The sequence below is a fragment of the Clupea harengus genome, chromosome 13 (genome assembly GCF_900700415.2).
Source record: "Clupea harengus chromosome 13, Ch_v2.0.2, whole genome shotgun sequence".
NCBI classification, from domain to species: Eukaryota; Metazoa; Chordata; class Actinopteri; order Clupeiformes; family Clupeidae; genus Clupea; species Clupea harengus.
The window spans coordinates 17,455,861-17,483,483 of NC_045164.1; the positions used below are offsets into that span (position 1 = coordinate 17,455,861).

At 45.2% G+C, this 27,623-nt stretch overlaps 1 protein-coding gene across 5 annotated transcripts; it reads right to left on the reverse strand.

The window, feature by feature from the left end:
- Nucleotides 1-412: 412 nt before the first annotated feature.
- On the reverse strand, nucleotides 413-27,623 carry ppm1ba (protein phosphatase, Mg2+/Mn2+ dependent, 1Ba). 5 transcript variants are annotated; one of them, XM_031579059.2, is made up of 7 exons: nucleotides 11,183-11,266; nucleotides 9,716-10,613; nucleotides 8,442-8,559; nucleotides 6,457-6,568; nucleotides 5,990-6,047; nucleotides 3,999-4,015; nucleotides 413-2,337 (listed from the first exon to the last, which is right to left on the reverse strand). In XM_031579059.2, coding segments are annotated over exons 1-7 (1,257 nt in total). In that variant the 5' UTR covers nucleotides 11,236-11,266; the 3' UTR covers nucleotides 413-2,336. The 5 variants fall into 5 exon arrangements, with proteins under 5 accessions (XP_031434919.1, XP_012696883.1, XP_031434921.1 ...); XM_012841429.3 differs by lacking the exons at nucleotides 3,999-4,015; nucleotides 11,183-11,266 and adding an exon at nucleotides 27,228-27,623; XM_031579061.2 differs by lacking the exons at nucleotides 3,999-4,015; nucleotides 11,183-11,266 and adding an exon at nucleotides 18,366-18,983.

Sequence of the window (27,623 nt, forward strand, 5' to 3'; positions counted from 1 at the left end):
TAATGGTTCCAAATGTACCATAACAATACATCTATGAACACGTAACAGGGAAACAACTGTATTCCCAAATATTTCTATGCATTCTATGAACGCTGGTATTCTTTTCAGTGTTTTTTTTGTGTATTATTCATTCTGAGAAATGTAATAAGCCTGAAACACAGTCGGCACATCCAGGAATACTGTGCAAATCCCTCTAAATAGCTATTATTGTAGCCCAAGTACAGAAGCATTTATATGTCAAGCCAAGAACAAAAGACTAAATTGCACCTTTTATGATATTAATATAACATTTTATATTTGATCTTTGATGCACAAGATAACTCTGAGTGTCCCCCTAAATCTGTATGCCCCTCAGCCTGGGTGCATGAGGGGATCCAACCAGGAATACAAAATGAGATGAGGAGGAAAAGGCCAGGTTTCACTAAATCTTTATTTTTCAGCAGAGGTTCATAGCTTTGTTTTATTTTTTTTTCCATGTTACTCATGATTTCTTGTGTGGTGTCACTGAGAGCTGAAAATGCGGCTGAACATTCAAGGTTACATGACGCTGCTGCATCTGGAAATAAAAGTGAAGTCATCATAAAGCTATTTCTTTTTAACCTGACTAACAAAAACAAAACCAAAGAAAAAAAGGCAAAAAAAAGGAGAAATCACACAGTTTTACAATATACTCTGAGCAAAAAAAAAATAAAGGCAGGTTGTTGCAAGAGTCCATTTCTGCATTGTAAGGAAAGCTGGAGAGGACTGAGAGAAGAGGAGGAAGAGAGAGGGAGAGAGAAAGAGAGAGAGAGAGAGAGAGAGAAAGAAAGAAAAGAGGCATTGGAAATGAGTGTGGCTTTGTAGGGCACCTACGGCTCCTTCTAGCCCAACATACCCATAGTTCCCGAGCGGCAGGTTTGCACTCCGTAACACACACACAGACAAATTTACCAACACACTGCACAGACACTTACACACATTCATCCACACTCAGTGTCTCTCTCTGACACAGGCAGAGGCACACACACACACACACACACACACACACACACACACACACACACACACACACACACACACACACAAATGGCACAAAGCTTATTGTGTCCACAAGTCTCCAGAGCTCATTCTTTGCGTCACCTGGTCATCAAATCTCACTTCCTTTACACACAGTAGGCCACATCAGTCACCGTAGAAGAGACAAAACAAAACTGGAAAAATCAAAAACTGGTAACTTAAAAATATATATATTGTTTTTATATATATATTTATATATTCTATACTCTCTTAACCAGCAGGATTAAAAAGCTTAATGACACACACACAAGGAGAGAAAGAGGGCGTGAATCCTTAGCAAGCTGAGGCAGTGTGTATGCAAAAAAAAAAAGTTCACTTCTCTTTTTAATGTCTGTTATGAGGAAGAGGGGGGGGGGGGCACTGTAAGGGGTTGGGGTAGGGATGAATGTGGGGGCGGGGGTGCAAATCACAGCACACAGTAATCAACCCCAAACATGGCAGGTTAAATTCAGCCAGTCATACCAACGCACACTTGTCAGGCCCTGCACTCAGTCTCACTCGCTAGCCCATGTGACTCCAGGAGTGAGGGGGGGTGGGGGTCAGTCCAAGCCTCCGCCTTAACCCACCATCCCAGTGGGGGTGGTGGTGGTGCTGGGGGTTAATAAGGGGAGAAAGGGAACCCCATCCCCCCCCCCCTTTCTGTCCAAACCACGTGTTTTTTAGGGGCACAGGGGCTTGGCCCTGGTTGGTTTGCTCAACCCCGTCGTTATAGAGAAGGCACCACAGACGGCTTGCATCAGGCCCAGTGTCTATACGATCATCTTCATCACAAACGTCCTCATCATCGGCATCATCATCATCATCAATATTCAAAAACAACAAAAAACCAACGGCAACAGCAACCACGGGAGGAGAACGACTACAACAACAACAGAAAAAAATGGCAGTAAAAAAGTCTTTTACTGTCTTCCTATGGTGTGCTATGTGTATGTGTGTATTTCTTATTCACGGAGAAGAGTTTTCCAAAAACACCAAAGGTCTTTTGTGTTTTTTTTTTTTTTTCTCTCTCATTCTTTCCTCCAGCCCATTCATAGAAAAAAGAAGAGTGCTTGCAATCCTTTGGATTGTGTTTTGTGTTTTGAAGAAAAGAAAAAAAAAAAAAGATTTTGAATGTTTCATATCTGGTCCAATTGATCTCTTGGTATCATAGGAAACGGGGGACGGGGGGGACGGGGAGGGGGGACAAAAGGTGAGGCAAAGATGTCTTCTGTAAAAAGGGGTCACGGGGAGACGGGCAATCACGCTGGACAGCTACCAGGGGTCCTCCAGGTCTGCACCATTCTGGAAGGAAGGAAAGAAAGAGAGAGAGGGTGGGGAGAGAGAGCGTTTAACACAGTCACCTTCTTTAATCATATTTTGTTTTTGTTTTTGTTTGTCTGTTTTTCACTTTTAAGCAATAACAAGTAGAGATTTCCATGCTAAACCTTACTTCATTGCAGAGAGGTTAAAGCTAAAATCGGCAAGATCGGCTTCCCCACCCTCTCCAGTTCACCCTACACTACCAGTTCCTTGTTCTTTGCAACCCACCTGCTGTCCAATACAGGTAGAGGGATTTAGAGTCAAGTCATATCCTACACACTTCTGTCTCACTACTCATATATACTCCATATCACCCAACACCTTTTTGGAACACATGAATGTCATTATGAAGATATGTCTTTGTGAATATTCTTTAAAAGATTACATACTTTTACATCAAAAACTGGTAACTTAAAAATATGTTTTTTTTATATATATATTTATATATTATTACATTGTTTTCCTATACTTTGTGGCTCACACACACACACACACACACACACACACGGAGATCTGTATGAATGGCAGAAACATGCCAGTAATCAGCTGACAGTACCCAAGTCTGTTGGGATATTTACAATTGTAAGTAGACTACCAGTTCTCATGAACCTGTATTAGCTCCCAAGTTCTCCTGACCATAATGCAGACAAAAACACAAAACTCTGCAAACATACAACCTGCCCCAAACTAGTCAAACAATGTCAAACAATACCACGGCTGTCTGGCTGCATCTTGGGGACCACTTTCAATTCCCATCACAGCATGTAAGGCACAATCAGATCTCATAACTAGTCAGCTACCTTCAGTCCTGAATGCAGATGTGCATCTGTGAACCACACAACTCAACTGAAAAACTGAACAACTGTACTGACAAATCCGAGGTGGCTCCTCTCTAATCTTCACGCTCTGCTTTTAATGGGTAGACAATGAAGAGATGCTGTAGGTAGAGGATACGTATTTCCTATGGGATCCGTATTGAAACCGGGATCTGGTTGGTTAAATCTGACCTGAACAGCCAATCACTTGTGCGCTTAGTCATATGACTTTGTAAAAGTTCCGTTAACAAGTCAGTTGAGTATTGAGCCGTATAACTTCGCAGAAATAAAACATATAAAAAAAAAAGTGTAATCGTTTAAAAGTCAGGCGATCGACACAATTTCTCAACGAAAAAGTGAAGGTCCTGATTAGCCAGTCAAACAGAGTAAAGTACCCACTTCCGGTTTCAATACGGATCCCATAGGAAATACTTATCCTCTACCTACAGATGCTTCTCCCAGGAACCATTAACCGCCACCCTTTTGTCTGTTTCACTCCAAGACTCCCGACTACCAAGACTTTACTCCAAGTGACAAGACAAGCCAGGGTATGGTGGTGAACACCGGTGGGCCACAAATCACAAGTCTAACACCAAACGTCTGACTTTCTAGAGCTTGGAAGACAGACAAGGATCTGCACCAGAGTTAGCCTAGGAGTTTCTCTGACTGAGACGGTTGAATCTGAAGGCGAAGGGGAATATATATATATATATATATATGTATACAGTATGCCAGGACTAGTGCACTAGTGGGGAACTACAGTCCTCTCACATGCAGGAGAAGGGAAGACCCGAGAGGATGGTCAAGGAAAGTGTCTAGCAAACTTACCAAATAAAACAGGAGGGCTGCGTTAATTAAGGAATGAACACACACACACACACACACACAGTTAGAAAATACCAGTTACCAAAACCTAGTTCTGTGTTTGTGTGTGTGTGTGTGTGTGTGTGTGTGTGTGTGTGTGTGTGTGTGTGTGTGTGTGAGAGAGAGTAGTGTTAGAGAGTAGCATTGAGTGAGACCTACGAAAAGGTAATGGGCTTGAGAATGACTCATGTTTGTATGAGTGTTTTGTGCGTTTAATCTAAAATTGCCCCAACAGATAGATGGTCCGGGAGGGAGAACATGTAGGGGGGTGCAGGTAATAGTCATTAAAGACACATACACACACACATACACACACACACACACACACACACACACACACACACACACACACACGCACACGCACACGCACACGCACACGCACACACACACAAATACTGCTTGGAACAAAGCAGTATGGGAATCTAGGCTGATGTGCAACCTTTAATGTACAGTAGGGTCTACTAAAACATGACGACATCAAAGAGTCACAGTCCAAGAGCCTTGGCACCACAGCTATGCCACTGTCTATCGATTGGATACACCCACACAGAGAGAGGGGTGTACAATATCAAAATCACAAACACACACAAACACACACACACACACACACACACACACACACACACACAGGGCCTGAGTTTGTATTAAGCGACCACAGAGATGTCCTACTTTGACATCATTTTCAGGCGATTCACAGACTCGTACAGCACATATACATCTAGGCATACAGACAGACAGCGCTAGTAGACACAGAGCACAGAGTACACAGAGCACCCGGTCTGCTGCCTATAGGGCACTGAGGTTTCTCCACTACAGCGGTAATGTTCATGTGGGGTTGGGTCACATGATGGCCGCACTCAGCAGGGGTCCCATCATGCACCAGTAGAAACACCCAGACATTTTAACAGGATATGACATCATCATCATGAGACCACTCACAAAACACACATTTGGGGCAATTGTCAGCTCTTGAAATTCGAAATTATAATTGACGGAACAAAGATTATAGAGTGCTTTATGCTGCACGCTCTAAAATTGGTCATTTCAACCACGCTAACCAATGTTGCAAATCAGCATTAAGTTTACTCTGCGTATTTGCCCAGCATATCAGGCGAATACTATCCAACTACAGCACCTGTAGGGCTGTATAACCATCATCTGCAAGGGCAAGGGTTAGCGAGCCTTTGCTTTATTTTGATATTATCGTTTTTCATCCCTATTTTTCCCCTCAATTAAATGAACGTATCTGGGTAAGTTATGGAGCTTATTGCACACAATAAATGAAGGTTGTCGACTCATTTGGAGTATTTTATTAATTACGCAGCCTACTGTGTGCTCTATGCTCATGTGTTAGGGCTGTATTGTTTGTCAAGGGTTGGCAGTCCTCTGCTGCTGTTGAGCCATCACCCTTCTTCTTTCTTGCAAAAATGCATCTCTAGTCTTTCTCATTTCCAAACGTTTGGTAAGAATGTATGTCTATATGAAAAGGTAACACTGAAATATTAGTAATTATTCATATACTTTCTGACATCACATTTGCAGTCTTACGTGTTCTACAGGGCACCAGACTGCAAGTTTATAGATTTTAGTTTATAGATAGGCTGTCCTGTTTCGTGTGAAGTGCTGATTTTAAAACCAACATTTGGGAGACTGAGTGAGACAGACACATGAGGGAGAGGGAGAGAAAGAAAAAAAGAACGAGGGACAGGAGGAGTGGAAGACAGATGTATAAAGAGAAATGAAGACACAGAAAGACATGGGCGCGCGAGACAATAAAGGGACAGAGTGAGGGTTTGGGACTATTATACTCCTGTAGTGTCTCATGGTATGATGTAATACGAGCATTGGGGGGGGCAGAGGTTTCAATTTACACGCTGGTCTGTCCATAGAGACAAGCCATGGAAACTAACATCTGCACACTGATCTCTCTCACACACTCACACACACACACTTACCCCATCCTCTTCCCTGTGCGGGTTCAGCCGAGTGTACACTGCTTCAATAACACTGTGCCTGTGAGAGCAGAGAGATGTGTGTGTGTGTGTGTGTGTGTGTTTGTGAGAAAGTGAGAAACAGACAGAGAGCAAGAAATTTATGAGAGTCAAACCCAAATGATTCTTACACAGATTTCTTTTCAGTAAGTTTAGTTGAGATATTGTTTATTCAGAGGTACTGGGCATGCCTGGAAAATATGCACGTGTGTTGTGCATGAGTGTCTGAATTATTGGGTGCGTTTGTGTGTGTGTTCCTGTGTCAGTGTGTCTCTGTGTGCATGCATGTCTTCATGTGTCTGTTTGTGCGCGTTTGTGTGTATGTACAAGTGTAAGTAAGTGTGTGTGTGTGTGTGTGTGTGTGTGTGTGTGTGTGTGTGTGTGTGTGTGTGTGTGTGTGTGTATGTACAGGTGTGTGTGTACTGTCTTACTTGCTGGCAAGGCCTCCCCCTGGTGGGAGATTGGGTATATTTTCTGTGGCGAGAATTCTCATGACGTGCACCAGATCAGGAATGCCCTCCTCTCCCGCCTTCTCAATAATCTCTGTGTGTGTGTGTGTGTGTGTGTGTGAGTGTGAGAGAGAGAGAGAGAGAGAGAGAGAGAGAGACAGACAGTAAGAGAGAGAGAGAAAGAGAGAGAGAGAGAGAGAGAGAGAGAGAGACAGACAGTAAGAGAGAGCGGAAGGCAGGGAGAAAGCGAGAGAGCACAGTTGGTTAAAGGTTACTAAATACACCACACAAACAGTCAATGCACTGTGACTCAAGTTTAAAACCCTGTAGTGGTTACAAAACACAACAGAATGAAAATCCTGCCGTTACTGATACCGTGACTCTTCTTACCAGTGGAGACAAATGTAAACAGAGAGAGAGAGAGAAAAATACAAATCCATTGAAACAGCCCAGAAGAGTGCAATGAAGGACATCATGACGGAAAGAAAACTCGACATACAAAAAAGGGGCAAATTGAACAACAGCACTGATACAAATTCAACAGTCCAGCAACGGACAAGCACCAGGAAGGAAGAGAGAGGGAACACAAAATCTGGATACAAAGACAGAGGGAGAGAGTGCAGACAAGAAAAAAAAAGAGGAGTGTGACACTGAACGGCTGAAAGGTATGGAGTGATAGAATGAGAGAATGTTACAGAGAGGAGGACTGAATGTGTGTGTGTGTACGTGTGTGTGAGAGAGAGAGAGAGAGAGAGAGAGAGAGAGAGAGAGACAGACAGAAAGAAACTGACGAGGGAGAGAGACCAAGTGAGACAAACAGAAAGGAGGAGGAGTGGGAGAGAAAAAGTTAGACAGAGGGGGACTGTGTGTGTGTGTGTGTGTGTGTGTGTGTGTGTGTGTGTGTGTGTGTGTGTGTGTGTGTGTGTGTGTGTGTGTGTGTGTGTGTGTGTGTGTGTGTGTGCGTGAGCGAGAGAGAGAGAGAACCCAGAGAGGTCGTTTGCTGCCCAGTGGGACAGTATGGGATCACAGCCAGCTGGATGTTCCTACAGCGCATTCCACACCAGAGCTGCAGAACTCCATTCCCTCTGCCACACGCAGAGGCCTGACAAACATTAGCCCAACACTGACCTAACCCTATCCTCACTAAACCCTAATGTTAACTTAGCATTAGCACAACACTGACGCATTGCTATCCTCACTAAACCCTAATGCTAACTTAGCATTAGCCCAACACTGACCTAACACTATCCTCACTAAACCCCAATGCTAACTTAGCATTAGCCCAATGAAACGGTGGACAGAAAAAAAGACATGAGGTCCAGCACAGCCAGAACTTAATAAGGAGGATGGGGGGAAGGGGGGGTCTAGGAGCAATGGCCACTGGGAATGTAGGTCCGACTGTGGCGCATACTTCAGAGGGAAAGTGGTGAGTTCAGCGGAACCTTTGAAAAGTGGAAGCGACACGTCCGTCACGTTTCATTTAGGCCCGTGCATTGTTTCAACAGATGCTTTTCTCCAAAGAGCCTTAGACTATAGGTAGGGCAGGTGTGCTCCTTGCACCCAATATGAGGCAATATGGGAGAAGACAACCTTTTTCTCATCAGTCAAGTGTCCTCAATGTGAGACGGAAGTCAGGCTGGAGACCAGACAAACAGTTCTATGTACACTGTACAACGCAAACCGCAAAATGAGAATCTCCTTGAGTGTGTGTCTCACAGAGACAGTGTGTGTGTGGCCGCACAATGCAATAGTAAAAGCATCAGTAGAGCATCTTTCAGTGTGTGTGTGTGTGTGTGTGTGTATGTGTGAGAAAGACAGAGAGAAAAACAGATAGTACACATACATGTATTTGTGTATGAGTGAATGTATGTGTGCATGAGTGAGTGTATATATGTGTATAAGAGTCTGTGTGTGTGTGTGTGTGTGCATGTGTGTGAGTGTGGCTGGATGTCTGCAGATGAGCTCACCTTCCACACGAGACTCCAGGAACTTGTCCAGCTCGTTGTCTTTCTTCACCGCCTCCTCTGACACTTTGGGTGCGTTTGGCAAACACACAACCACAACGCTCATGTTGTCTCGACTTCCCTGGTGCCCAAAGAAAAGACAGACAGAGGAGGATGAGGAGGAGGAGGAGAAAGAGGGAAGTAGAGAGAGGGGGAAGTGGAGAGAGAGGGGAAAGTAGAAAGACAGAGGTGGAAGTAAAGAGAGACAGGGGGGGGGGTAGAGAGAGAGGGGGGGGGTAGAGAGAGATGGAAGTAGAGAGACAGAGGAATAAGTAGAGTGGGGGGGGAGTAGAGAGAGAGAGAGGGAAGTAGAGAGAAGGGGAAGAAGAGGGTGGGGGCGTGAGAGGGAGAAAGAGACAGAGGGGGAAGGAGAGAGAGACACAGGGAGAAGAAAAAGTGAGTGTGTGTGTGAGTGAGAGATAGAGAGTGAGCGAAAGAAAGAGAGAGAGAGAGGGAGAGAGAAGGGGTTGGGTGTGTGTGTGTGTGTGTGTGTGTGTGTGTGTGTGTGTGAGTGAGTGAGAGATAGAGAGTGAGCGAGAGAAAGAGAGAGAGAGGGAGAGAGAAGGGGTTGGGGGTGTGTGAGGGCCAGCAACTCAAAGCAGATGTTTGTTTTGTTCTTAAAGCATCTAAAGACTATGGATGGAATGCACACGGGTGAAATCCCATATCTGTTCTAGTCTAGACCTTTCAAACAAAAAAACACAATGTTTGAAAATCCTTAATAGCTTCTGAAATAAAAATCAATTATTTTGTTCCACCAAAGATCAACAGGCACACACACACACACACACACACACACACACACACACACACACACACCTAGGGGCCATGCAGTCTGTCTAGACAATAACATCAGCAGACAGGCCAAACAGCTGAAGACACTACAAGCAAAAACACAAACCACAGAACACAAACTCGAAAATACATCAAATATACATCTATATGTTAGACACTGATGGCTAAGCGAAATGACAAACTTCTGAGCTTCGCATACACACACCTAACCCCCCCCCCCCCCCCCCCCACACACACACACACACACACACACACACACACACACACACACACACACACACACGCTAACCAACCAACACTGACAAGCAGAAAAAGACACAGTAACAAACACACAGGCCAACCAATAATGACACGTCAACAAACACAACTGACGCACATACTGAATACAGTTACACACACACACACACACACACACACACACACACACACACACACACAATCACCTTGTGTAGGCAGGTGTTGACCAGCTCATTGCACACACGCTCCAGGTCAGAGGAGACCTCCAGGCGCGAGCGCATGAACTCGCACAGTTCCTCGTTGCTCATGACGTCCCAGATGCCGTCGCAGGCCAGCACCACAAACTCGTCTTCGGGGGCCCGCGCGATCTCAAACACCTCGGGCTCGGGCGACACCAGCTGCTCCGTGGGGCCCTTGCCGTCCACGCACTTGTAGTCGTAGTCTCCGAGCGCGCGCGAGACGGCCAGCGAGCCGTTTACCCGCTGGATCATGACCGAGCCGCCGGCGTTCTGGATGCGCTCCTTCTCACGCGGGTTACAGGGCTTGTGGTCGAGCGTGGAGAAGCAGACGCGGCCGCGGCGGCAGAGGAGCGCGCGCGAGTCGCCGCAGTTGATGAAGTAGAGGTGCGCGGGTGACATCAGCACGCCCACCGCCGTCGAGCCGCTGCGGTCCATGCCGTTGCGCAGGTCGGTGAAGCTGCGCATGTGCTCGTCGATCGCCAGGAAGCCCGTCCGGATGCCGCTCTTCACCGCGTCCACCGCCACGGGCTCGGGCGTCGTGGAGCCCCCGCCCGGCGCCGTCGGCGAGCCCCCTGCCCTGCGCAGCTCCTCGGCCCCGCCGGCGCCGGTCACGATGTGCTCCAGGATGTGCTTGGCGCAGTAGTTGGCGACGCGCGAGCCAGCGTGGCCGTCGTAGACGCCGAAGAATGACCAGTCGTCCAGGCCGTGGGGCAGGCCCAGGGCGGCGGTGTGGGCGTCCTCCATCTCCACCCGCCAGCCCTGCATGCTGCTCAGGCCGAAGCGCAGGCCGTTGCCCTCGCCATGGGCATTGTGCTTCTCCGTCTTCGGCTTGTCCAAGAACGCCCCCATTGGCTCAGGGTGCCGCCTGGGAGAGAGGAGAAGAGAACGAGAGGAGGTGAGATGGGAAGGGAGGAGCGGAGAGGAAAGGAGAGGGAGAAAGGAAAAGGAAAAGGAGGAGAGCGAAGGAGGGAGGAAGAAAGGGAAAAAACTGAAGAGAAATTAAGAGGGTCAGCGTGTGAAGGCACAGAGAAAGAGAGAGAGCTATGGAGGGAGGAGAGAAGATGAGAGAAGAAGGGACATATAAAGAGACGGAGAGAGAGAGAGATGGAAAAAAGAAGGGAGCAGGAGGTGAAGGAAAGTCAGAGATAGGTGGAGAGAGATATAAGGAAATAAAGAGTGTAGGCCGCAGGGTGAGACAAGGCGGAGAGAGAAAGAGATGGTGACAATTTTCTAACAGATATGAGGGAGGGACACAAGAGCTGTAGGGAGAGGTAGAGAGTAGGAGGCAAGGATGAGAACAAGGAAAAGAGATGTAGCGAGAGGTAGAGAGAGAGAGTAGGAGGAAAGGATGAGAACAATGGAAGAAAGGGATGTTGTGACAGAAGAAAGGAGGACAAGAGAGAACTGGAAGGAGTGAGACGGATCAGCTCTCACGGAGGAGTGAAGAGTTCCTCCAGAGAAACAGGGTCACCGTGATGCTCACACATCTTCCGAAACAGCCTGGTCAGGTGGTCAGGTGCTCATTTCTCTCTCACACACACACACACACAATAAGGGACAGGTCTATTCCAATGTGTATATAATGTCATATCCACAGCTGTTATTATACACGATGGCACTACATGTAACCTTTCTTAATATATTTGTAAATACAACATTTGCAGCATCTGTAGCATCACATACAAGCGTGGATATATCTTTGGTGTGTAACTTAATGTTGTGAATTGAGTGTCATTTGTTTAGTAAATTAAATGAATGACACAGGTAACTGGAGAGAATGCAGAAACCTTCAAACTTGGGTATGAATTCATTATTTCATTTTCACAGCAATCCCGCTATCGCGGTTAGCTTGACATGTGAGAACTAGGCATATGGTCATGGCACTCGAACCCAGGTGAACATCCACCACAGGCCAAATCAATAGCTGCCCCGTCACAGGCATTCAGCTTAGCAGCACACCGAGACGAGAGTGAGACGAGAGTGAGCTATTAGCGAGACAAGAGCGTCTCCTGCTGCGTGCCACTCCCCGTTGGCGGATTGATACACGTCTCCGAGGGCGGCACTGCACTCGGACTGTGAACGCAATCCATCTGCTGAGTCATCATGAAGCAGTCTAGCCTCCACCACCAGGGTTACCATGGCGAAACAAAACAACAAAGGAAACAAAACAAGACGCATTATCATTCTGCCGCTCTGAGCAGTGTCTGCTTTTGGAACTGGGAAACACTTTGAAGGCTATCTTTCAAGTCCTTTTGATCCCCTAGATATGAGGTTAGGCCTATTGTCCCATACATACAAGACCTACTGATCATGCAAGACAAGCAAGCCTCATGGCAACCTGACACTTCTAGGCACTGTTCTGATTCAGCATTCTTTTGAACACCATCTGCTAGACAACTCGCCACCCCCATTTTGTCCTGGTTGGAGAACATTGTTTGTGTTCCTTGACTTGACCTTATACAGGATCCCTTGACATAGTGTGACGCTTCAAACCAACACAAAATGTTGGACAAATACACCACTGAAGATGATGGTTATTCGTTGTATGTGTAATTATTGGTAATGTTTGTTATCATGGGTTAATTATAAATGTAGTCATAAAAATGTTAAGATTTAATTGAATAATTCATGATTCTACCCAAGAACTGGGCTGAACGGACACCTTTTGCCCTGGTAAGTAACAAATCATATGATAAGCTAATATTTGGCAAACGGACACGCAAACAATGCAGAATGCCCTCTGCCATGGACAACAGGTGCTTAGCATAGAGACGCATCGTTGGTCACGCACCCCCACGATGCCTCCTAAGGCTATGAAGACCTTGTGGCGTGTGGCACGTGTTCAGCACGAGCCTTGTCCAACGCGGCTGGTGCACTGGAAGGGAGGAACACATGTCTGAGGAGCATCTCCTTTAAGGGCACGGTTATGTAAGCGACGCTAACTGCTGAAGGCAAGCAAACGTGAGCGCTGGTTTATGAGTGCTATTCGCTGGTTTATGAACCACGGAGAGTTTGGACTACGGTCATTAGGCCTCTCTCCACCAAAGCCACAGAGTAATGAATGGGTAAGAATGTGCTTGTTTGGTTTTTTTTATACCATTGAGATTTTTGCAGTCTTATAACTGTTAACCACCTCTGAGGAGCAGTACTGAATGCAGGAAGAGTTGTGTTATTGAATTACCTACTGTTACACTGACCACATTACCCTCCACCATTGATCCAGTGATCCATAAGGTCAAAGGTCCCAAGGAGCTCCTATAGACCGACAGGTTATATAGCCCTTTAATATCCCTTTAACAGTTCCTCACTCATTCACTACAAAGATCAAATTCAGAGACTTCTCACCACCATTTGAAGTGCATCCAGTTTGTTTTGGAACTTATGACTTGTTATCATAGCACACTGGAGTATAGTTCCTCCCCTCCGCTTCTGTTCACTGTCAGATTTATAGACATAACACCTCACACACACCTATTGGACTCAAACACAGAGAGGTCTGGCAGCCGTTGAAAAGCGCGCGTGAACAAACTAACTCGTACAGTTAACACGCACCTATAAATGGCTTCGTAGCGACTACATGATGGCGAACAGAACATTCTGCACTTTCATGTCACTCACTTGTCAATGCCTGTTCAACTTCTTTCAGGTCAATACCCGTAATGTTTGTGGAGCTTGTGAACTGGAGTCATCTGTTGCATGACTCAAATAAACTCATATTGTTCGTACGGCACAAAAACAACCAAGAGCATCATGCCATAAGCTCCTAAATTTCCCTTGGTATTAATAAAGTATCCATCTATCTATCTATCTATCTATCTGAAAGGGACAGGAGCCTGTGTTCTGGCTCTACTGTGGCCAAAGAGCAGATTTCCGTGAGTTAATGTTACATCACCACCCAGCTTTCAGGTTTGCTTTAACACACATAACAGCTATTCATTTCCATTCTGCCAGGGCAGGTTAGCGCGGCTAAACAAACATGCTTTCCCCAAAGCAGGCCTGAGCAGACAGGGCACAGGAGGCCATGGCCTGGGACCGCATCCCGATAATGAATGTTGTTTTTTTGCTTTGTTTTTTTACTTTTCTCTACAACGCAGACTCTCTCCAGCTTCCTTAGCTGAGGATTAAATACACAAAGAGTCAGAAAAAAATTCCTACAACGTGACCGGTTCAAAATGGCGTGTGTGTGTGTTTGTGTTGTCAGAAGCACTCGCAGCGAGTTCAGAGTGATGAAGACAGGGGTGGTGGAGGCAGAGGCTTGGGGGTAGCTTCATCAAAGGGCAACACATGCCTTACAGACAGCGTGTGTGTGTGTGTGTGTGTGGAGTACGAGAATGAGAGGAAAAGTAAGCGTCAAATCAGATTTACACCAAATGCATTACAAAAAAGCAAGAAGCACTGGAAAGACAAAAAAAAAAAACACTTGCTTCAACTTTTCAACCCTTCAACTGTGTGTGAACTTGCGCTGTGTGTTTTCCCTATGAGGTTTTCACCGTCTCAACACTCATTCATTAAAAGCCAGCCTCTGACTGCGTCTGCAGACTGACAGACTCCCCGTAACGGAGCTTAAACTTCTCACACAGCGGGAGCATGGGATTTGCTCTCAGCAGATTTACTCCGCACCTCAAGCTGCCACCAGCTTCAGCCCCCACAGCCTAGAAGGTTCTAGGGCTTCCACCCGACCAGCCGGGTGAACTCCTGACACAGCAGTGGGGCTGCAGACAAACCACTGCGCTAACTATATTTACGTTTCACATCCAATCATTCGCTGAACACTTCTAGACAAAGCTACTTACAAGGCAAACTTAACTGAGCAAACATTTTTCTCGAATGGGCCAAGGGCTCTGGGGCACCTCTGAGGAGGATTATGTTGCGTGGTGGGTTACTAGCTTTAGGGCGCACAGCTGATCTGCTTTATAGGGAGAACTCAGTTTTGGGACCCTGTTGGTCATACATTAGCTACAACAGCAATGAGCCACCGACAAGCGCAGTTTAATACAGAATTACTTGATAATACAATGTAGAATTGCTGAATGTGTGTGTATTAAGGGTCCCAGATGCTTGCACAGACACACACTTTTGCCCCCAAAACATGTTGGCCATTCTCTCTCTCCCTCTCTCTCATAACCCCCATATGAAAGCAGAATCAGTGGGAAGAAAGTTCTGGAACAGATGTCCGGCTGTTGGCACACGGTGAAAGCAGGTTGTACAGTGGCAGCCCGGTGACCCCACAGCTCTCTCTGTTCCCAACGGTGACTGCCGCAGTGGCGTGAATGAGAGCTTTGCCTTCACACAACTCGTATGGTAAAGCACCCCCTCCGGGGAAGTCAAGTTTTTAACCTTGTTAACATGTCCATATGGTGTTTTTTTAACAAGATGGACAACATATCATGAGCGAAATAAGCAGTCAACACCATTGCGCCATGGCTGAGTATTTCCACCGTGGAACTGCAGTGTACCAACGACAGTCTCAAAAAACCTGTCAGGAGGAAAGGGTCATTTAAAGGGCATTCATTTTTTTTTTTTATCAAAAAGGCTTTAGGAACAGAGATGACTTTTCAGGGGTTTAATCAATGCCAGCAGAGGGACTTAGAAAGCATAGAAGTGACATTTCTTTTCATACTATTCAAAATGTAACGGTACATTCAAGTGCTTTCATGGACAACCTTCCAAAACTGCATTTGGGAAACAGAGCACTCTGGTTTAAACAGTTTACACGAACGCAAGTTCTCCTTTCAACAACTAGTTGCACGGACACAAAATCAGAAGCCCAGTTTGGACCTGACGGATCCAGCCGTAATCTGGCACAGGTCCAACCATCTCTTCACATGCATGATGCATCTGGGTATCACATCACTCAACAGGGCTCCCACCCATTTTCAATGAGACCACTTCAAAACTTCTCCATGACTAGACAACCACAACCATGTGCATTCCTTTTCTAATCGGCTAGTTAGGCTGTCAATTCAAGGGCAAATTGCATCAAACTTCAGAAAGTCACGCGACGAAACATAACTAAATCATCAAACCTTATCAAATTTTTCGAGTTCTATGACTTTTTTCCAGGCCTGGAAAATTGGATTTTAAAAAAATTCCATGATATTTTCAGGATTTCCACGACCATGGGAACCGTGACTCAAGGTACTCCACAAATCTCAATAATTACCTATCTACAAAAACAAGTGCCATCAGACCATGTGTGGATTACAAAGAGCTTTAAGCTGCTTTGGCAAGACCCCAGCCTCGTAAGGACATTAAGCTACACACAGCCAAGAATAGCCTGTGCTCCAGACACTGCTGAGTGATATCTATTCATGCTATTGCATCACCATGCAGCCTGGCCAAGCTATACGTTTTTTTCTGCTGTGAGCCCCACCCGACAAATAAAAGCACGAACGATCTTCCAGTGCGCTGAGCTCGGTGGTTTTCTTAGGTGACGTCACATGATCAAGGAACACAATAGCAAACATGACAATGGGGACAGACAATAATCTCCAAAACAAAAGCACATCAACCATGGCTGCCCCACCCTGGCAGGTAATCAAGGCGGCTCGTTGGAGCACACTCTATGGTTGGAGCACACTCTATGGTGGACATCGGCACTCCATGTTTTTGGAATTCCATGGGCAACCAAGTGCCAAGGGTCACACTGCAGTCCCCATATCCGAGCACTTGGAAAAGCTAATTTATCTCACATCGAACAAGGTATTTTGTGCTAAAAACAAAATCCAAGGCTAACACAGGAGAGCTCTCGCAAATATCTATCATAGTTAATAGATGGCTAATCATCACATCAAGATCCAGCTAATACTGAATGGCTAATAATGAACATAACATCCATCATAGCTAATTACCACATCATTAGCATGGCTAATCGTTCAACAACAAAAGGTTGACATAACATTAATAATGATCACAGGAAATGTACATTCAAAAGGCCTACCACGAGTAACTAACGCAGCTTTTTCAATAATAATAAAAAACAAATCGAATTAAGCATGGCTATATATTATTTATAATTTAAAGACAGACTAGAGTTTTGTCCAAAACTAGAGAGCTAACTAGCTCACAGCCAAAAGACTTCCCTTGCAAACATCAACAACAGCAGAGTTGATGTTGAAAAACTGATATTCTTCACTTATATTTGGTGACAGGCAAATTCTAAAAGTAGTTCTTCCATTTGTGCAGGGTGCGGCCTGAGCACTACTGGGAACAACAGCTCTGCCTCACACAACTGCATATCACCTAAATCAATTCCATTACGTCATTAAAACTACCTACCTACAAAAAAATGCCTTAAAACTATTTGTAACACAACAACGTAATGTACGTTGTTCATTTGTTTAAGTAAGTAAAAGTAAATAACAGAAGATAACACCGACCACTCCACTCGCACCACCTCCTAGCCCTAGCCCTTGCATTTGACACGTTGTTTTATCAAACCCATCCAGCTACCACACAGGCCCCGCTTGCCAGGGCTCAAGCCAGCCAACATATAGAGCCGGCATGGTGTCACCGCCAACCAAATGGCATTCATGCATGCCAGAACGTCTGCCACCACCACACCTCACTCCCACTCGGCTATAAATACCCCCTTCAGCTTGGGTTACACTTCCATCGGCCCCCTAACGACCCCTTTGCCCACCCCCCGTGCCTTAGTCCCAGGCCTCCACACTCTTCCTGATTTCTCAGCTTTCAGCGAGAGGGAAGCCACACTTCAGGACCCCTTCTAGTCTGGGCCACTGGCGAAAGCTGGACCAGGCCCAAATGCAGAGGTGTCTAGTCGAGCGTGATGAATCTGCAAAATGTGGGCCAGAGAAAAGAATGCGTAGTTACGCAACATTACAGACGCACGGCAGCCAGTGATTCGATTGGATGTGACGTTCTGCACTAGACAGATACTGCAATCATGGAATTCAACAGCCAAAGAAAAACAGCACACAGCTGGCAATGCATGTTTAGTCATCTGCTGACTGAACACATTTCAAAACTACGTCAGTATTCCCCCAGTTCTTCTACACCCAGGCCTAACCACACGTCCTGAGAAGGACAGACCGTCGTAACGATCATGAAGTTTGGATTTAGTCACACAGTGCTCGGGGTGGATCGAGACCAGACAACGACGGGAGAGCGGGGTTGGTGGTGTACCATCTGGGAGGCCAAAGGCGATGTCCACACACTTTGATGTCTTCCCCATTAGCATAACATTGCAGCCGTGAGCCTAGCCACACAATAACCTTTCACTCATTGCTTATGGATGCGCTGGAGAGAGCAGGCTGAGGCCTTTGGCGATCCACTCCAGGGTGGAAAAAAATGAAGGGGTGTAGGGCTCATCTAGAAAGGCTGACAAGAGAGACGGCGGCCACTCTTGAAGTGAGCAGCGCTTTGGTGGCAGACGTTGGATCACCCCCAGATCCTGCATATTCCTCCCCGCAAAACAAAGGCCTGCCGACAAACACCTGCCTGACAGCTTGGATAATTATTCGTAAGCGATTTTTATTAAGAACACATGCAGTCAGGATCAAAACAGCAGCGATGCGCATCAAACTAGGCATTTTTCAATAACAAATTCTCCACGGCATTAGCACCGATTCAGTCGATTCACATGTCCTTACCTCACCTGCCGCTGGCCAAAATTCAACAGCAGCACGTCTCCAAATGGCACATTGCCCTCACAGGCCCCTTAGACATCCATACACACACATGCCCTCCCACTAACACACACACCATGAAGCCCACATTCCATTGAAGTGCAGAGAGAGGGCGAGGAATAGAAAAAGTGAGAGCGAGTTGAAAGCCAGCCCCCAGGATCTATGGCACTACAATGATGTAACCACTGAGGTCCTGTCATGTGTTCCGTCACTATGGATACAGCGCCTGGAGTGGCAGTAGAGTGGTTTCTATGGAAACAGGAAGCACCAACAGTGCTCTTAAGCAGATCTTTGCCTGTGTTCTGAGCCCTCTCCCGCACGGCAATGGCAAGGAGAAGGATTACTTGGGCACTCGCTCACAGGCAAACAGACAAGTACTCAAAGACCCTAAGCATACACTTGAAGCGAAACCGTTAAAAAGCACGGGTCAAAGAAAAAGAAAACAGTATGTACCCAAACACAATTATGACACAGACACTCAAACACACTATTTTCCAAAACAGCTGCTAACAGGAGTAATGGATTTCACCAGCATTAGCACACTGGAGCTAAAATATCCATCAAATGAAATTGGTACACAGCCATATCACAGAACCAAATGTTTGATGAACACAAACAGCGTAGTAAGAACAAAGTAACACTTGCATTAAAGGGAATATAACTCATTCCTGATACAGGTCTACTAAATGGGTACAGTGCACAAGATAACAGTCAGATGGATAGACAGAGAGTTAGACATATAGACAGATAGATGGACAAACGTGTGTGTGGATATGTGTGTTCAACACACAACAATATCCAAAATGTTAAGTCTCATCAGGCGTGCGCCACTCTTGCCATCAGAGAGGAGCGTGCTTTGTCGTCTGCTCTGACCTCGCACGCCCTCGTTCTCTAAGCCCGAGTGAAAGACAAACACTCGTTATTTCAGCGCCAGAGCAGCTGTGTGTGTGTGTGTGTGTGTGTGTGTGTGTGAAGGGGGGGTCGTGGGGGGCTGAGGAGAAGAGAGAGCACTTCCACCAACAGGACAGGGGGACCCATAGAATTACAAAGAGTATAGTGAACTTGAGCTCTGAATTGATCCCTCTGCAAGCTTAGATGTCCAGTTGGTACCTTAGGCTTCGTCATTGTTGGGTGGACGTTTCACCCAGAGAATTACAAAGAGTACAATGCACCTGGTACCCATAATGTATTGAATGGTCAAATATGGAGGTGCTGTTCTTCCATGTCCAGTGCTTACTGTATGAAGGACCTGTTTCGGACCTGTATGATGATGCATATTGTTTTAGATACTAGTCAGAGCATGAACTCATTTCATAGATGTAACTTACTTAACCTTGATGGAAAGACCAAATACAGAATTACAGACTTTAATTTTGGTTCATTACTTCCTCTTCTGTCTTTGATACAGAACAAACTATTGCTCAAAATCAGACTGTCTATTGTACTCTTTTCTAATTTTATGGGAAGAATCTGCTGGACCATATTAACACATGGTGTAGGCAACACGTCCAGCAAGCTGACACATTGCCTAATCCTCTACTAATGGCACCCCTCCCCATCCCTAGCAAGTAAATTAATGCAGAACTGAGCTGCCCTGGATCTAATCCAGAGTTCATCGTGATGGAGATGATTCTAGAACCAGTCTCAACCGTTATGTGGAGTTTATTCTAGAACCTGCAGCCTGACCTCGTAGTCTTACCATCAGGCAGAAACCAGAGACCTACATAGACCACTAACCTCCTTCATGCATAAAACATTAGAGCATGATCCTGTCTAAGACTAATGTGCATCTTCTTATGATACCCAGACTATGTTCAATTCCAATCTAGGCAATACCTCGTCACATAAGTGGATGGGGAAACTCTGTGCTAAAAATAACGTTGGCATAGCAACGTCACCAGGTTACGTCTAGCGCCCCCTCACATCCCCCATATCATTCAGCAGGCCTCTTCAGACGGCAATGCCAGCCTTCACCAAGACACACCCATGGCAAAGGATCTGGCCTTACATGGGCACCACTGCAGTGGGCATCTCCATCAGCCAGAGAGAGGAAAAACCCTTGTGTAATCCTTTCAGTAGGATGTCTATGGGGAGATGAAAGCAGGCAATAGAAGAAAACAAATGAGTTCTGGTACGACAGTGACAAAGCGATGGGGAGGTGTGGGTGTACAAGTAAGGGAGTGGTGTTGAACAAACTGGACAAGAACAATCAAAAATAAACTCAAGCTGCATGGAGTGCCGAGAAATGTTTATGTTTGTCCAGATATACCCTAATAAGAGACCCTGGGACTGAGTGAGTGGGGTAGGAGAGAGAGCGAGAAAGAGAGGAACAATTGAGGGAGAGAGAGAAGAGAAAGAGAGGAACGAAGCCACAGAGAGGGAGGGAGAGAAAGAAAGAAAGAAAGAAAGAAAGAAAGAAAGAAAGAAAGAGAGAGAGAGAGAAAAGGTGAGAGGCATTCCGCTGAAGTGGTGAATTTGGAGCGGGTGACTCAGCGTGGCTCCTTGCAGTCACCCCTCTGTCTGATGGCTGTCTGCCCCACTGCTCTCCATGTGGTGCCCAACAGATAGGCCAACACTGCTGGCAGAACAACACAGACCGGGCAAGCCCAAGACCCGTCTCAGAGATTTGGGCCGGGACCATTCAAACCTGGGCCAATCTTATGAGAGTGGTGCCACTGCTGATAAGAGTCTTCACAGCCATCAAAGATGGATTTTCACCTAGAACGTTTGGGCTGAGCGTATCCGTACGGCTTCAGGGAAGTTTACTAGACTGTGCAAGCGACAGAAGGTCAATTTAGGGTCGTCCTTTGACTGCATGTATTTCTTGAAAGATACGACGATGGAACACCACCATTTCACATAAGATTTGAATGTAAGAAACACAAAAGTCAAGATCACAATTAACATCTCTAACAATGTTACTTATGTTCTGTTCAATGTTATGTCTTGTGTTTATGAAACCTGGTTTGTGCCTCACAACATGTTGACAATGAGGTATCTTTACACGCATGCTGCTGCATACAACACAAGATTAATGAACAAAAAATGAAAAATACAATCAAATTAAACGGAAATGCACCAATTACATGAAGTCAGTAGATCAGTTAACATTCTTAACATCGATTTGGATACATTTTCAGTACCTCAACCTATCCAGTCCTACTACAGTCTGAACAAGCACAGACACACATACTGACACACAAGTGACACACACCTGTAGGCTCTTCTTACATTCAGCGTGACACGCTAGATCGGTGCACAAAGTTGGCTAGAGAAAAGGAAGGGCCAAGTTTCTTCAGAGAGCAAAGTTAACGAGCTAATTTGATTTGGTAATCCCTTCATTAGATCCTTGCGGTGCTACATTACCTCCAGACCAAAGGCCCTCTGCAATGCAATAACGGGCCCCACATCCTCCCTGTGACTTAACCCTCTCCCCATCCTTGACACGCATATGGGCCTACATGTGCTTCAGTTAGAGTGGCACGTCATTTTTATCTGAAGTTATCGATCCATCTAATTTAGCCACCAGAGAGGAAGCGAAAAGATGATCAAGTAATGGCTTGAATTCTTTGCCAGGGACAGAACCTTGAAATTACCCCCACAGTAAGGCCTGATCTTCACTTGGTGGTTTAGCTAGAATTACAAAGAGCAGAATGGATATAGATGCCCTTTTCCCCATGTTTAGAACTGTATCTTTTGCTCGGGGTCTCGATGATGCTTGCTGCCATGTTTATTAAACAGCAGACAAACTCAGCTTGTGTCCATAATTCAGTGGTCATGGAATGATCAAATAGAAAGCAAATCACATTAACAATGTCCCAGGCTTTAATTTCAGTTCATTTACTTCCTGTTCTATGACCCAGAATAGAGCTTCGCTGGGAATCTGAATGTCTGTTCTATTATTTGTACTGCTATGGACTCCACATGATGTTGACCTTTCTGAGCACTATACATGCCCTCTGGGCTTCTAAGACCAAAGCTTATCAAGTGTCTGTTTTTTATTCTGCCATGGTGAAAGTCTATGTTTTACAATGCAATGACCAAAGATAAAGCCTGTATATGGGTCAGTCTCATCTTTTCATGGTTAAATAGCTATCTGACTGATGTCATTTTTGTAAAATCACTTAAAGTTAGACTTTCTTTTTTTTGTGCAGCCCTGGGGAAGACTAATTTCATTTGTAAACATACTCTGCAACATACACCATGAAACATAAAAAGAAAGTACACAGACTTTGTACAAACATGACGTCAATGTGCAACTTGACATGACACTCGAACACAACTCGGCACACACACATTCAAAAGCGCAGTGATCAGCACTGAAAGACATCAACAGCACGACCGATACACGAGAAGATACGAGGTCGCGCGCACACGCACACGCACACGCACACGCACACGCACACGCACACGCACACGCACACACAAAAAGACATGCTTGCAGATGTGACCTGAAAACCACACACTCACAGAAACAAAGTTGTGACCTCAGCCCCGATACCACCCCACTTAAAGATATTTCTCCCTCATCCACTTGCAATCGGGCTCCGCAATCACAGACTTTTACACCCTTCCGACGGCCAAGAGTTTTTCCCAGGGACAAGGAGTGTAGCCAGACAGGTCCAGCCTCTCTCCCATGCTGGAATCTGGAAGCATGTCAACTGGCAGTTCTCGATGCAATGGGATGGAATGTTATTTAAAGGGGAAAAGGAAGACCAACACTTGCAATGAGGAGGAAAAAATGAGGATTGTTTAAAAAAAAAAAAAAAAAAAAGAATTGAACTAGCCTAATCTGCCTTCAGAGTGAAGACTTCTCTTTCAGCTGAACTGGTATTCGAGCATTTGCTTCACCAACCAGTCAATGCCCAGGCAGCAGACATAATGATATATATATATATGTCAATGTAAATGTGTACCTACACTGCAAGTCACCTTGGGTGACGGCCTCTGCTAAATTAATACATTCAACAGAGTAAATGCTTGCGACCAGACACATTATGAGGAGCTGTTAGGTCAAACATCAGGAGCTGGTAAGTGTCCATTGGCAAACAGACTCTGTAAAAGTCATCCTGAGCTAAGCATTTATAGTCGTATGCAAAAAAAAAATATAAAAAAATCATGACATTTTGTTGAGTGAAAAGTAGTAAATACAAGCCCTGCAGCAAACAGACATCTTTCTTTAAATGTTAACACAATGTTCTTTTTCATTTTGTGAACTGTAAAAAAAATAAAAATTATATTTATAATAACTTAACTGCAGCTATTGCAAGTGCCCAGAGGTGCCCAACTGTTGCAGGTGCCCAACAGAAAAGGACAGACAGTGGAGGGAGAACCGAAAACGAGGTTCTTCCTTGACGGAGAACCATCTTGATACGGTACACAGCAACCTAATGACAGCATTCTTGTTTCCACGCACTAGATGAAGTCTCGACCACAGTCTGAAGTCAAAGGGCTTATCTGCTGCACCCTGTTAAGACTGCAGACCGTAGCCTTTAAACATACCAGAATAAAAAAAATAAACTCTCAAGTGTGCCAAAAAATGACATCATCACTGCAAAAATAGATTAACTGTCCACATAATGGACACGCTGTTATGTAAACCGTATTAAAAGTGCACAGCCAAGTTAGCTTGCTGTGATGATAATCGATTCTCTCTCATAAACAAACTCTCATTTGAAAGGAAAGAAATGCAGTAGTTCAACACAGATAAGGATCTTTTCAGTAAACCCCCATGTGTGCAAAGCACCAAGACAGAGAGCAACAGCCTGCAAGTGTCTGTGTCTCTCTGGGCTGGTTGAATCCCAATCACGCCGCTGGCGAAGGCCATAAACAGGGCCTAATGGGAGGCGTTTCTGAGTTCAAGGATGACACCCTGAGCCTCTGGAGGAAGCCAAAATAAGCCCTCTGTTGTCTGCACCTCTCCACATGAGGGTGAGGAGGTCAACACACACACACACACACACACACGAAACCCAGGGCACCTCCTAAACCCGTCAGATGAAAAGAGAGGGTGGGAGATTAAAGGGACGTCACTCGGCAGGTGAGGAGACACCATGTAACTCACAGAGAGTAATGATTACCAACCTCCATTGAGGGTGTGTATGTGTGTGTGTGTGTGTGTGTATGAGAGACAGAGAGGGGGGCTGTGTGAACTATTCGTGAACAAACGTACCATTAAGCTTTGACTACGACCCCAGACAGGGGAGGGTGAGGGTGTCCAATGACGACACAGGGAGCGTGACGCGTTTAAAATGTGAAACTGACAATCCTCTGCAGTGAGAGCGCACACTGGACACCAGGCAACAGTGCTAGCTGGTAACTACAACAGGATTACCAGAGAAACATACACACAGTCCTCAGCACTGCAGTTCTCTTGTCATCCTATATCTGTGTTTGCGAGAGATACTGTATCTTTGTGTGTCCAAGCGTCTATGCGCGAGTGCATGCGTGCGTGCGTGTGTGTGTGTGTGTGTGTGAGTGTGTGTGTGTGTGTGTGTGTGTGTGTCTGTGTCTGTCTGCATAGCATCAGCAAATTCTGAAGCCACTCTGAAGGAAACTTCCGGACTACGGAAAAACAGCTCTGGTTCCAGTCACACTCTTGGGCCAATGTTCGACTTTACGCATCCATGAATACGCGAAGATCCACTAGGGTCCAAGTGATGTAAAAAAAACTCATCAGATTGTGTACGCCTGGCTCTGTGCAGACACTTGTGTACCTTCCAATTGTGTGTGAGTGCACAGATTTATCCACACGGCCACTTCACTACAAGGGCACCAACTGCGCGACTGTGGACTCCTCATAGCAGACTAGAAAGTATAACAACTACACGTCCATGGTGTCCGTGTTGCACTTCCACAAAAGAGTATAATCAAGGCCTAACACTGACGACAGTGGTGGCTTCTCTGTCCCTTCACTTCACTTTTCCAGGCTCCAAAACAGGCTACAATAAACAGACCCAAGAAAGAGAGACGTTTACAGTAACCAGACCAAAGAAGGAGGATAAAGCCCCTCTACTTCATCTCCCTCACCTTGAACAACCCACAACACAGATGGTTTGAAAGACACTGGAAGCCTGGGCCTGTATTTCACAAAGCATCTCAAGACTGAAAGCAGCCGAGAAACTCGTAAAAATGATGGGCGTGTCAGTCCTAGTCCAGTCCAGTCAGTTCTTGCTTCTCCTTAGTAAAAGTTGTTCTAAGCAGCTTTGTGAATAGGAATTAGGAGAAAACCTTTGTTTAAAAACTTTTAGTGCGACTTACGAGTACTTTTAGTGGTAACATAAAATGCTTTGCCCCTGGCCTCAAGTACTGTTTAATCTGAAGAGATTAATCTGAAATAATTCCCCTAAAGTAGCATGTGTGTTACCTTGCAGCTACTATGTATTGCATGGTGCCCAGGCAGTAATCTTTTCTCCACCTTCCTGGAATAATAACTGGAATAACAAGTACAACAAACTATTACCTGGAAAGCTTTCTGAGATTAACAACGTGGCAATATGCTTCTGCACACTTCAGAAGCAATGGCAGACCAAAAGTTGATTCACAGACAGAGTCTGTGGTCAGCTGAATCTAAGGACTTTGGTGACATAAACATTTGAAAACTTGATACTGATGTCCTAGACAGTTAGAGAATGGTCACACATTACAAAAGTCCACAAATGATGTCCGCTACATGCATACACATACAGGCTGATTTCAGCGTTAAGTCGAGCACCTTGTCATAGTGGGTCTCGTGGGTATAGGCTTATATTACTATGATTTATATGCCATGTCGACACTGAGGGGAAGCCTAATCTCCTTCTGTGAAATACAGTAAAGGGGGCTTGTGTGTCACCAAGGACGAAGCCTGTAAGTCTGACAGGCAGAGAGCCATCTCTTTGGAGACCCAACAGGCCCACTCCTTTCCCAGAGGAAGTAGGTTCCAGCTACTCTCGATTTCATTGCACATTGAAATAAAGTCTGCCGAGAACAGACAGCAGATATCTGAAAACGTTCGATATAACAAACTTGGAACTGAACTATATGAGGCTGCGAAGTGTCTTTTTTGGAGCCTGGTCAAAATATGTATTACTAATCACTTAACAAGCATTACATCTTTGTCGAATGATTTCAAGACAAGCCAACATTCAGCTGACAGATTCCAACCTCATGTACTAACGTTACTCCTAATACTTTTCTAAACGGTAAACTCACCGTGGTATATTACTAATGCTCAAACTCGGGAGAAAAAAATGTTTATAGGAGATGTGAAAGTTTCTTACGATCATAACATAATAGCTACAAACACTTAACAAACATGTTTTATGACAAAGCAGATCCAGTGAATGACAGATGAGTATGTAGTTACAGTCACTTCCTTATGGACACACTTATCAATCCACACAAAAGCTAGCTAGTAGATTACATACATGACAAGAACCAACTCATGTGACATCAATCAGGTTGGACATTTTCCTGATGCCCTAAATGCAACCGTGTATACTGACAGCGAGACTCCGACTAGCTCAGGTTGTTATGTTGGCTAGCTAGCTGAGTATACTGGGCCAAGACCGACTTCATGGTGTCACAGGCTACAATTAGCATTCTAGCAGAAGTAGAAGGTTCGTTGAAGGGGGCATGATGTATCGCGTCTGTTGAAATTACTTGTCGACAACAAATAGGCTGATCGCTACCTACAGTTAGCAAACAGTAATCTGGTTCATTGGATTACTGTAGAGAAGCCCCGCAGACAGTAACATTCACGCTGGCTGACGTTACGAAACACAACTGAGTTAGCTATGTTGCTAGCTGCTGCTAATTCTTGCTAGCTAACGAAATAGTTAGCTACTTACGTTTACGTTTTCAGGATGAAGTTATATCTTCCCTCTCCCCTGGCCACCGGCGGTATGTTCACAACGTCAACTGGATGTGTTATATTTGTGCAAGTTGATGAAGATACCTTTACATAAGCTCGCCAACCAGAACCAACGTTACAGCTAACAGGCAAGCTAATGCAATCAAGGTTCACACGACCAATTCTCCTTTTAACAGTTCCCGGCTCCGAACAGGGAATTTTTCGTACATTTTTGACACCTCACCATTTACCCTTTGTAGTGTAATGGTTTAGAGGTTCATTGACTAAAAGAATGACAATATTTTTTGGCGAAATAATGAGTTAAATTAGGTCGCTAGTTATTACAAACAGATGACGTTCTTCCCTTCGTTTCTCCATTGATGGCCCACAATTC